This window comes from Cnephaeus nilssonii (genome assembly GCF_951640355.1).
Source record: "Cnephaeus nilssonii genome assembly, chromosome: 17".
Taxonomy (NCBI): Eukaryota; Metazoa; Chordata; class Mammalia; order Chiroptera; family Vespertilionidae; genus Cnephaeus; species Cnephaeus nilssonii.
Genome location: NC_137088.1, coordinates 55485116 through 55498025, shown reverse-complemented (window position 1 = coordinate 55498025; position 12910 = coordinate 55485116). Strand labels below are relative to the sequence as shown.

At 48.3% G+C, this 12910-nt stretch overlaps 1 protein-coding gene across 5 annotated transcripts in view; it reads left to right on the top strand.

Moving 5' to 3' along the window:
- FRMD4B (FERM domain containing 4B) overlaps window positions 1-12910 on the top strand; it is a 336244-nt gene that overhangs the window by 203728 nt on the left and 119606 nt on the right. For all 5 annotated transcript variants that reach the window (XM_079795693.1, XM_079795691.1, XM_079795692.1 and 2 more), the window contains 2 exons: window positions 8865-8930; window positions 11331-11425. In XM_079795693.1, the coding sequence (XP_079651819.1) occupies window positions 8865-8930; window positions 11331-11425 (161 nt within the window). The remainder of the gene's footprint in view (window positions 1-8864; window positions 8931-11330; window positions 11426-12910) is intronic.

The window sequence follows — 12910 nt, the reverse complement described above, 5'->3', positions numbered from 1 at the left end:
CAAACTGCGGCTCGCGAGCCACATGCGGCTCTTTGGCCCCTTGAGTGTGGCTCTTCCACAAAATACCACGGCCTGGGCGAGTCTATTTTGAAGAAGTGGCGTTAGAAGAAGTTTAAGTTTAAACAATGTGGCTCTCAAAAGAAATTTCAATCGTTGTACTGTTGATATTTGGCTCTGTGGACTAATGAGTTTGCCGACCACTGGTGTAGGCCCTGAGATACAGCAAATGAGTCAAGGTCTCCCCCATGGGTTCACTTCCGATGGTGAAGTAGAGAAGGGTGAACAGAAAGCAGAAGGGAAGTACTAGCCATAGGGACCGGGAGCAGCATGGCAGGCTCCACTTCACCTGAGGAGGGAAGGCCTCTGTGGAGATGGTGACGTTGACTTCAGGCCTGAGAGCGGCCAAAGCGCCCAGTCACCCGATGACCCCGAAGGGCGTGCAAACCGGGGGAGGCGGGCGGGGCGGGGTGGGGCGGGGTGGGGTGGGGTGCGGGGGTTGCGGGAACAGCGTGCAGCGGAGGGAACAGCAGGCACAAAGTCTCAAGTGGGAAGAGGCTTTGGGGGAGGAAGAGGAGGCTGCGTGCGGCAGGCAGAGGGGTTGGCGATGAGATGGAGGCGCCGGGGAGGGGGGACAGGGGGTGCGGACCTCGTCGGGAGGGAGATGCCCTCTGTGTGGCACGCGAGGCGGGGTGAGTGTGATAGAGGTCACCCCGGGCCTGGCGGGGGCGGGGCGCCTGGGGCCTGGGGAGCTGAGTGCGCACACGTGCAGGCAGGGGGGAGGGGGGAGGCTCTGGATGGGGAAACCCACAAAAACCCAGAGGAACCATTTTTTTGAGGCGGGCCCTCACAAAATGCTGTTTTCAGGAAAGGTCAGAGGGGAACGGGGGCGGGGCAGCTGCTGCTTCCTCCGCAGACTCCCAGACTCCCTGTCCCGCAGACCCGCCGGGGCGGGGGCGCTGGTCTTCTCCGGGCCTTCCCGCCGCAGCTGAGGGACCCTCACTGCGCACCCCCCCCCCCACCCCCCGCCTTTGTGCTGCGGCCTCGGCCTCCTTGGGGTCGGGTCCGCTCTCCTCCCCTAGTCAGGGGCCGGCGGGCGTGGAGGCAGACTGAACCCGCGTGGGCTCCGTGCACCTCGGGGCGCTCCAGCTGGGGCCGAGTCTCCCTTCCCTCCTCGCCTTCCTCCTCCGCGCTGCCCAGAGGGACGGGCCCGCCGCGTGCTGGGGCGCCCTGTGCTGCGGCCGGGGTGCTGGGGCGCCCTGTGCGGCGGACGGGGTGCTGGGGGCGCCCTGTGCGGCGGACGGGGTGCTGGGGCGCCCTGTGCGGAGGCCGAGCTGGGCCCGCTCCGGGGTCAGGCAGGGGCGCGGGCGGGCCTGAGTCGGGCGGGGCCCCTGTTTTACCGGGATTGCGCACCTGGCACTGCGGCACGGGGTCGGGGTCCATCTGAAGCTTCCGATGGTGCCTGGGGGGGAAGGGGGGGAAGGGATTCCTGGGAACAGCCCCCCCCCCCCCCCAGGGAAGGAGTGTCGGGGAGGAACGCCCCGGCCCTTAGGGAGCGGCCGGCCTGGCGCAGGTCGGGGTGAGCTGTGGGCGGTGCGGGCTCCTCCTCCCAGCGGCAGCCGGGCAGAGAAGGCTTGTTGACTTGTTCCTCCCCGAAGTGGGATTATAAAACTACCTTTTTGTAAAGAAAGCAAAGTGTCCGGTTAATCAGGTGGAATGTGAGAGGCAATGGATTTCATGTCTTCCGTGGGCGATAGTTACTTAGGAGAACGGGAGTAACACCCGGGCCCTGGAGCGGGTCCGCGGCTGGAATCCCGGCTCTGCCTCCCAACAGCCGGCGGCCCTGAGCGAGGTGCTCGCCTCTCTGTGCCTCAGTGTCTTCGACTGCACAATAAAGTGATAGGTGTATTCACCTCCTAGCATTAAATAGTCCCTGCGTCTGACGTGTATTGAATACTAGTGTGCTCCGTGAAATTAGTTGTTGTTTTTGTTGTTTTTTAAAGTGATTCTGTATTTATGGATATAGTCATGGCAATGATCCATGAATAGCTTAACAAATGTAACTTCTGATGTTGAAATTGGAAGATGAAACATCAGTGGGACTTAGGTTTTTTAATAAATAAGAAATGCCCAGTTGGGTGTTTTCTTTTTCGTAGGTACAGGGAATTTTTGTTGTTGTTGTTTTATTTTTAAAAGCCAACCTGTTGGGCAGAAGTGATTCGGATGAGAGGTGTTATTAATTAGCTGAGGAACCTGGCACAGCACCCACACTCTGGCCTCGAGGGCAGAGTCCTGCGTGTTAATCCCAGGCTCCTGTTAACCGGCTGTGTGGCTGGGCAGGTCCCCTCCTCAGCTTCCCGGGATCGCAAATGAGCGGCAGTTAGGAGATGCCTTCAGATTCTTTCTATTATGAATTATACACTTTACTGCTAGTTGAAGCATTTTTCCCTGGAACTGAAATTATTTTTATGCATGTTTTTGGCACTTCGTTTCCCTTTTCTACCCATTATCTAACCCATCAAGGAAGGGTTGTGTGGGGCTGCATCCCCCCACCACCCCACCCCCAAACACACACACACACACTGCAGGGTGCTGAGCGCCGTGTGTACAGCGAGTGTGAAGAGCTGGGGCTTTGGGTTTGGGTCTAGTTCTGCCGTCTGTGAAACTATTATGTATAATCTCTCTAAGTTCTTTTACCTGTAATACTGGCACTGAGACTACCTACCTCATGCGAGCACACGAGGACCGGATGTACTGATGCTTGCCCAGCACTGATGGTATTGCGACTGTTACCACTAAAAATCCCTGGTGGGGGCAGGCACAGAAGGCACACAGGAACAGCGCCCCCTCTTTCTTTATTTCCGCCCCCTTGGCTCTGGGAAATATTTCTGCCGCATGCTTGTTAACTGACGTGTTAGCATTACCTGTCATTTATCTTCTTTAAAATGGGCTAATAACAGTCTTCCTTAAAAAAACTCTTTTTAATGGGAGAATGGATAGATTCCAGGAAGGTTTAGCTGTTTGTTTGTTAGTTTCCCAGCAAATAAGGACTATAACAAAAGCGGCCCTGAGAAGTAGCTTATCTCATTCTCAGGGCGTCAGATGGAAAGCGATCAGGAGCCTGCTTCTGTGGCTCAGAAAGGCGTCTCCAGGTAACACAGCACCTGAGGGGGAAAATACGATGTTGAGTCCAGTCTGGCTTAGAACTCCAGTGCAAGTCACATGATTTCTCAGGCCTCGGTTTCCTCGTCATTAACAGGAGCTGTCCCCTTCGCAGGCTCCTGTAGAGGTTGAAAGGCTACACAGGGGTGAGGGCCAAGTGCCAAGCACTTCTCCGGGCACACAGCCTCTTTGACGTTGGCTGTCTCTTCCTAGTGCCACGTGAACTTGAACCAGATGTGCTTATTCACTGCCGGGACTCCCGGGAACCTGCAGGCTATAGGTTGGGTGAGCCAGGGCCACAGGCCTCATCTGGAGAGGGAGCCACTCCGCCCCACCCTGGCCAGATGTTGCCAGGGAGGAAATCCAGCTGTCTTTCCAGATCTTACCATCTGGACCTTTATTAAGTGGCATCTTCTGATTTCTAGTATTGTCAACTATAATTTATTCATAAGCATTGACCTGATGAACAAAATACATCCACCACCTTTCCACCTTCAGTTTAAGGGACGAGGGCAGGCCTTCCTGTTGCTGGCGGTGATCACACCGGCCCTCTGACCTCCCTCACAGAGAGGAAAGGGCCTGGGGACCCTGTGCTCAGATGTGCAGACAGACGTGCCGCGGCGGGTAGAACTAGCATTTTTTCTCCCCATCACCTGCACTGCCTTCTCCAGCGTGTGTGTCTTGTCACGTCACACAGCGAGATGTTTGTTCAGAACCTCCCCCCTCAAAATGTGAGCCTTTCTCTTGGCCATTGTATTGTCATTGGTGGGAGCTTCAGTCATTATGAGTTGACAACTTTCCCATATTAATGACATCATCGGGGAGTCCATCCTTCGGAAACCTTTGCCTTGGTTCAGGTGTAGACACCTGTGGCATCTTATAAAGAGGCTTTTAGTTGCAAGAAGCAGAATCCAACTCCAGTCAGCTTAAGAGAGAGAGGAAGAGTGGGCTTATGGAAGGAATACAGGGGTGTTTCATGGAGCCCCAGGACATTCCCCCGGGCCAGCGGAAGGGACCGGAAGTGCGGGGAAGGGCCAGGGATGCAGACGGCAGTTCTCTCCCGCCGGCCTCTCCAGCTGTGTGACTTCTGCCACTGATGAGCTGCTTGTCCTCTGCACTCCGCTCCTCCACACACGGCAGCCACATTGTCACCGACTCAGACTTCATTCCGGATTCCCTGGACTGAGGTTCCGATTGGTCCAGCGTGGCTCAGGTGTGCGTGCCTGCTCCAATCAACTGAGGCCAAAGGGCAGGACCGAGTTGTACAGATACGGCCACCACGGCCCATGTTTGTCCTCAGATGGGCAGACGTGCCAAAACATTTACCATTCAGTTCTGTAGGGTAAGTTTATGTGTTGACAAAAAGGCAGTGACCAGCCTGAGGAAAGTCCAAAGCAAAGTGGAAAGGAAAAAGATGTTTTTGTAAAATTAGGGCATAACTTCATTTGGATTATGCAACAGCAGCACAGTGTGAAATATTTTGACATATTCCTTAATGGATTCATACTGTGTGAGTTGATCTTTTGAGTTTTATTTCATTACAACTTTCTGTAGGTCATGAATTTGGTTTCCTTATGTGGGTTTTACAAAAGAAATAAAATGACTGACACATTTATTTATTTCCTCCCATGCTAAAGTAGAAAAGAAGATGACTTTAATGTAAATCTTGGCTTGGCTCTTTTCTTGTCTAGGTAACTTAGAATAAATTACCTTAACCTCGGTTTCCTTATCCGTAAAATGGGATGTTGCCATAGCATAGACTTTGGTGGAGCTTTAGGAGGTGATGTATATGCAGTGCACAGCTTAGTGCCTGGGGCCAAGATTTGTTCCCTTTCCCCTTGCCACCAAACGTGTGTGTTTGGCCTTGGCTTTGTAGAGTTCAGGACATAGTCAGGGCCGGCGCCGTCACCTCCTAGCACGCCTTCAGTCGCCACTGCGGGCCACATCTCCATGATGCCACCCACGGTCTGCAACTGGCTACTTTCCCACTCAGGGCGGAGCTCAATCAAAAACCAAGTGCAGTCATTGGCACTGTTCACACTGGAGACAGCTTGCTTATTCCACGCGGAGCCTCCGTGTCCTCATGTGTGAAATGGGATAAATAGCACCAATCCCAGGGGTAACTGCTTGCGGCTCAGAGGGGACGTGAAAAGCCAGGAACGCTATGGACACAGCTGGTGCTCAGGGATGGGAGCTGGTTTCTTTTCAACCAGGTTACGTGTACAAAATGCTGCCCAGGCTCTGCCACAGTGGCCCGGCAGTCACACCCGTGGGCAAAGCTGGATGTGCAGAGTTCACTGTACGTCCTTGTTACAAGGAAATGTGGGAACAGCGTGTTTATCAGCAGGAATTACTGTATGTGCGCACGATATCTGATACTATAGGACCTTTAAAAAGAATGAGCTTGGGAGAAACCAAGATGGCAGCATAGGTAAACACCTGAAATTGCTGCCTCACACAACCACTTCAAAACTACAACTAAAAAACAAAACGGACATCATCCAGAACCACAGAAAGGCTGGCTGAGTGGAAATTCTACAACTAGAAGGGAAGAGAAAAGCACACTGAAACTCAGAGGAGGTGCGGAAGTAAAGTGCAGAGGTACGGAGTTGTGCGCATGCGTGCATGTGCGTGCGCGCACAGGGAAAGGGCTGGCAACTGACTAAGTGGTTGTCTTTTTCAATCAGGAGGGAAACACAAGCTCCCGACTGTTCTGAACTCCAGTTCCAGGCGAGACTCTGGGGACCTAGACTCATACGGGGAGAAACTGGACTGTCTGGAATTGGGCGGAACTTGAGGGCGGCTTTCTCTCAGAGGGGCTTGCACCCATTACCAAGGGACACTGAGACCTGGGGCCTCTTAAGGCAGGGCTGAAGGTCAGCCATTGCTGTTTGCTCCACCCTGTTGATTCCCTGAGACCCCGCCTCACCCAATCTGTGTGCAGAGGCTTTTGCATATGAATGGCCTGGCCCTTTGCAATCTAAAATTACCTAAAAAACTGCAGCTGGGTCAGAGAGACCCAGAACATCCAAAAGAAGGCCCTAGGCCCCACAGCAGCTTGCATTGCTTCACAGCTGGGCCTCATCTGGGCACCTCCAAACCCAAAAAAAAGAAGAGGAACCTGCAGATCTCTCTGTAGCTTCTGCTGGGTGGCCTCAGGCAGAGGCTAAATTAGCACCTCCTTAGAGATCCAAGAGCCAGTGTACCCAGTGGTCAGAGTGGGACCATCCAGATTACAACTCCTCAGATCCATAAGGGACACACTCAGGGGGCAGACTCAGTGAGCACCAAAGCCCCACTGAAGCAAGTCTTGCCCCATAAGGGTGTCTCTAGCACAGAAGTTCTCCCATCGTAGACACAGCTGATTCTCACAGCCAATTGGCCTGGAGGCCAGTTACTCCCAGTGATACCAACAACAGTAAGGCTTAACTACAACAAGACTGTGCACACAGCCCACAAAGAGATACACCAAGAGTGTCCACCTCAGGTAACTGGGAGGCATATAGAACACCTAGCACACAAAGCCACTCTATCAACTCAGGGAAGCAGACAAAATGCAGAGACAAAGAAACAGGTCACAAATGACAGAAATGGAGGAAAGCAAACTACTGGGTATAGAGTTCAAAACCACGGTTATAAGGTTTTTCAAGAATTTTCTAGAAACCACTGATAAATTTAGTGAGACCCTCAAGGATATGAAAAAGGACAAGCTAGAAATTAAGCATACACTCACTGAAATAAAGAATAATATACAGAGATCTAACAGCAGACTAGAGGATCTCAAGAATCAAGTCAAAGATTTGAAATATGAAGAAGCAAAAAACACCCAACCGGAAAAGCAAAAAGAAAAAAGAATCCAAAAATATGAAAATAGTGTAAGGAGCCTCTGGGACAACTTCAAGCGTACCAACATCCAAATTATGGGGGTGCCAGAAGAAGAGAGAGAGCAAGATATTGAAAACCTATTTGAAGAAATAATGACAGAAAACTTCCCCTACCTGGTGAAAGAAATAGACTTACAAGTCCAGGAAGCACGGAGAACCTCAAACAAAAGGAATCCAAAGAGGACCACACCAAGACACATCAAATTAAAATGCCAAGAGCAAAAGACAAAGAGAGAATCTTAAAACAACAAGAGAAAAACAATTAGTTACACAAGGGAGTACCCATACAATTGTCAGCTGATTTCTCAACAGAAACTATGCAGGCCAGACTGGAGTGGCAAGAAATATTCGAAGTGATAAATAGCAAGAACCTACAACTAAGATTACTCTACACCGCAAAGCTATCATTTAGAATTGAAGGTCAGATAAAGAGCTTCACAGATAAGAAAAAGCTAAAGGAGTTCATCACCACCAAACCAGTATTATATGAAATGCTGAAGGGTATTCTTTAAGAAAAGGAAGAAGAAGAAAAAGGTAAAGATAAAAATTATGAACAACAAATACATATCTATCAAGTGAATCTAAAAATCACATGAATAAAAAATCTGATGAACAGAATAAACTGGTGAATATAATAGAATCAGGGGCATAGAAAGGGAGTGGACTGACAATTCTGGAGGTGCAGGAAGAGACTGGACAAAAATCGTACACCTATGGATGAGGACAGTGGGGGGGGGGGGTAAAGGCAGAGGATGGGATGGGAACCGGGTGGAGGGGAGCTATGGGGGGAAAAAAGAGGAACAACTGTAATAATCTGAACAATAAAGATTTATTAAAAAAAAAAAAAAGAGCTTGGTCTATGTGTGTTGACATTGGAAAGACCTGCAAGAAATGGTATTTGAATTGAAAATGGGAAAATACACACACACACACCACAGACCCATACACCTACAGAGTCATATACATATATATATTTATATATACATATATATATATATATTTATATAAAATTTCTGGATGGCTGCACACATACAAACACAAATACTATGAGGTTTTGCTTCATTTTCAGAATAATATGTCATATTAAAGAAAAACATTTCATATGAATTTTAAAAAAATATATACCTGGGCATGTCCTCCTGCTGGCAGGTCCGGTGACAGGAAGCAGGAGCGAGTCAAGGAGAATCTTTGCACTCTGTGCATTGGTTAACTATTTCACAAAGAGAGTTTCCCCAAATTGCAACTATAAGTGATAAAAATTAAATATAATTGGAAATTTATACATCCAACAGTTCTGAGCTGTGTATCTTACCTGTTCTTAATTATAGCAGCGGTAGACTTAAAAAGGGGGCGCAGACGTTTTAAAAATGAAAGGTTTCCATTTGAACTTTAGAATCATGTTTTTCTTCTTATAACTACGCATGTATTATATGTATTAAAGCACACCAATGAGTAAAGCCATTTTCATTTGAAAAATAAAATACTGATTTAAATAAAAATATAGTAGTTTCCTCTGGGAAGGAAACCTACTTTTCATAATAAAATCTTGTGTGCATGTATAGGTATTATTTTTTTCAGTATATTGAGTCATCTCTGTTTTTCATTCTTTTCTTCTTTTAAATCAAAGAGCGAAAAACATTTAAATTTTTAAAAATCCAAGTGCTAATGCCATGTAATAAATCTGTGTGTGACCACGCCTGTGCTTTCCTCAAGGGAAGCCATTGTCGGGCTGAGCACATCACGTGTGAAGTCAGTGATGACTCGAGCTCCAGGGCTTTCCTGCCAGCCCCGACTGACCACTCTGCTGTCTCCTCCCCACAGATGACAGAGGGCAGGCACTGCCAGGTGCACCTCCTGGACGACCGGCGGCTGGAGCTGCTGGTGCAGGTAGGTGTTGCCCGCCCGGGACAGCACATCTGGGCCCCCTGTGAGTTCATGGCCTGTGTCAGGCTGGCTGTGCATCTGTGCTCAAAGCCCGTGACGCAGGGTTGATTGCAGAGGAAAAGGAGCTTGGAAGCCAGAAGACCTGGTTTGTATGTGACTGGAAGTTGGTGACGTATATTCAGATACGTGGGTTCCAGTCGTGGCCTTGACGCTCAGTAGCTGTGGAGCCCGGGCAAGTGACTTTGCTTCTGTGAATCTCTTGTTGGTAAATTGGGTAACATAATGCTTCCCTGGAAAAGGGTTATGCATCCTGCCACTTTCCTGGCGCATGACCTTGTCCAATGTAAATACGCAGCTTCATAAACGGTGAGCCGCGTTAAGGTTGCCAGGCTCCCTCACAGAATCATGGTTAAAATCAACCTAAATTACAGATGAGAATGAAATCTCTTTGTGAAATATGCGGGCTTTTGTGAGTGATGACATATTAATTGTGGATGCTTCTCTCTTTATCTACCCAACACTTTGGACCAAGAGTCTTAAAAACGTTGGCAGTCCCTGCTGACAGCCACACCTACAGCTCGGGCTAGAATTCCTTCCTTTGACCAAGCCTACATTTCTCTCCCTTCTGGGCCTGTCCCTGGCCGGCCAGGCATAGGCTTCAATTAGAATGAAAATAGTACAGCCAACAATAGTTTCACCAGAGTAGACATTGTAATCTAGATTTCTGCCTGTTTTTCTCTTCTTTTCTTTTCTCTCCTTTTCTTTCTTTTTTTTTTTTAATATTTTTTTATTGGTTTCAGAGAGCAAGGGCGAGGGAGAGATAGAAACATCAATGATGAGAATTATTGATTGGCTGCCTCCTGCACGCCCCCTACTGGGGATCCAGAGCACAACCTGGGCATGTGCCCTTGACTGGAATTGAACCTGGAACCTTTCAGTCTGCAGGCCAACGCTCTATCCACTGAGCTAAACCAGTTGGAGCTTCTCTCCTTTTCTTTCCTTCCTTCCTTCCTTTCTTCCTTTTTTTCTTTCTTTCTTTCTTTCTTTCTTTCTTTCTTTCTTTCTTTCTTTCTTTCTTCCTTTCTTTCTTTCTTCTTCCTTCCTTCCTTCCTTTCTTCCTTTCTTCCTTCATTTCTTCCTTTCTTCCTTCCTTCCTTCCTTCCTTCCTCCCTTCCTTCCTTCCTTTCTTCCTTTCTCTCTCTCTTTCTTTCTTTCTTTCTTTCTTTCTTTTTTTCTTTCTTTCTTTCTACCTCTCTATTCATAACTATTCTTTATTCCCCAACAGCAAACATTCAACCCTCAAACCATCATAACAAACCCTAAACTGTTTGGCTCAAAGTTCAGGCAGATACACCTAGCATGCCCTCCTGAAATCCCCTTTTCCTCTCCAACTCTGCAAATCCAGCAGCCACAGTCACTCAGCATTCCGGCTGATTCCAAACCATGCCCCTTCCCACCAAGTCCAGTGCTTCCTAAAAGCTCCAGGTCCGCTCCTTCCTCTGACGAGGTGCTCAGTAAGCAGAGTGAGGCCCACCGTACAAGGGGCACAATGACTCCCTGCGGAGAAAGGGAACGCTTAGGCTTTAAAGCGGGCAGAACCGGGTTCCTAACTGTAACACCAGACAAGGTCTTAACTTCTCTTGGCCTTGGCTGACCCATCCAGAGAGTGGGAACTAAGAACCCGTACCTCATCGGCTGCTTGCAAGGACGGAATGCGATAATAGATATAAGGAGTTGGGCACAGTGAATGATTATTATTGCTGTTATTGTTCTTTTTAATTCGATCTCTGATGCCCCCACAGCCTGGGTCTTGATCCTTTTCAACTAGTCCACCAAGCCAAATTATTCCTACATCCAGACAGTGAGGGGTTTAATACTCTTTGTCTTGGTCACTAGCACCATACTACACATGAAAGAGTGTTTTTCAAAAACACCAAGGCTTTAGTAAACACAGTTTTACCTTAGAGCAGCAACGTCTGAGGCCCATGAAATCCTTTGGTCTGGTCCTGCCAAGGCATTAGGGGTGAGTTAATTAAATGTTTGACCAAATAGAGCAGGCTACTTTTTAAGTTGATGATTTTGTATGGCCCGTGAATGATGTCATGAATGTCCACATGGACTTGGCAGAAAAAGAAAAAAAAAGGTTCCCCGCCCTGCCTTAGAGGGAAGAAGGGAATTGCAAATGTACGAGAATGAGGGTCTCCCTGAGGTTCCTCCTCCCACTCCTCTCCTCCCAGCCTCTTAGAGGATGGCTGCAGGAGCCTGACCTGTGCACGCCCCCGGCTGGGGAGAAGCAGATATTAGAAAGCGAACACAAGCGTTCTCCACTATTGGGTAGAGGAGGGTGGTAGCACTAAGAGAGGGGCAAGCAGAGTGTTCCTAACCGGAGTTCTGTACTGACAGCCCAAGCTGCTAGCACGGGAGCTGCTGGACCTCGTGGCTTCGCATTTCAACCTGAAAGAGAAGGAGTACTTTGGAATCACGTTTACAGATGACATGTAAGTGTTTTTCCTGTCGTTTCTATTTCTTCACCTTTTGTCTGGGCCACCTACCTACGGTCATTCATAATTAGCAAAAAAAAAAAAAAGGGGGGGGGGGATGCTCCAATCATTAAAATATGTGCTACTTAAAGGTTTTTTTTAAATATATTTTTATTGATTGTAGAGAGGAAGGGAGAGGGAGAGAGAGATAGAAACATCAATGATGAGAGCAAATCATTGATCGACTGCCTCCTGCACCTCCTCTACTGGGGATCGAGCCCGCAACCCGGGCATGTTCCCTTGACCGGAATTGAACCTGGGACCCTTCAGTCCGTAGGCCAACGCTTTATCCACTGAGCCAAACCTGCTAGGGCTACTTAACAGGCTACTTAACAGTTTTTTTAAGGCAAGTTTTTTCTCCTAGGGCTATTGTAGAAGGAGAAGAAAAGGAATATTGACCTTAAGAACTCAAAATATTGTCCTTTTTTAGAAATTTGTTGTAATGAGTTTGTTATTCTTCTCTGAATGTGCTGTGCTTGCTTAATGAGCTCATGTATCAGAGAGAGAAATGCTAGATGGTTATTCATTCACATCTTGGAACTGAATAACTGAATAATGTTTTGGTGTTGGTGGCAAGGAAGTTTGAAGACAATTTATGGCCCACCCATAAAATATGTATAGAATTTAATATGGAGTGGACTTTTTAACTTCCACTGAGGTGCATTTTATGTTATATCCTTACCATCTTTTCTTTTCTTTTACTTCCATTTTTATGCTAACTTGGGGAGTATATGTATTTGTCAGCAATTTAGATCTTCTCTGAAGGGAGGCAGGCATATAACAATGAGCTTAAAACTCTATGTAAGCAAATGTGTTTTGACTTATCGGCATTATTCTGTGTGAGTACGTATCTGCCTGCTCTTTGGCAGCCCAATTCGCCTATATTCCAATTCGCCTGTGTTATGTGCAGCCTGCTACATTAGCAGAGGAATTCTCCCCCTTTCTGAGGATGATTTCCAAAGATCTCTTCAAATATTAAAATCCAAGGAAATGTGTTCCAGACAAACCATGTTGCCACCACAGCATTCTGCCCGCAAATCTCCCAGTGCACGTGCTCTCTCAGCGCTCCGGCGTAACCAGGCAGAGGGGGTCCCCAGAGGGGTCATTTGCTGGCACACTGTGACTTCCGGTTCTGTCCTGCCTAGAGGGCTGAGAGCCTGGGACCTCCGGAAATGCCCCTGGGTTTGGGCCTTGGGCTGGAGAAACCCCAGCGCCTGAGCTGCCAGGAGACATGGAAAAACCTGGAAGCCTTGATTCTGGACTCGGGATATTTTCGGAGGAGGGTTCAACAAAGCAGAAAAAGATACACTCACCTCATATCACCTCCCTCCTCTGACTCAACATTCTCTGCTGGATGAGCTAGGAAGTGCAGATGTCCACTGACCCATGCTCCAGCCGGAAAGCCAGGGCCAGTTCATGTGGATCAGTGATCACACACACACA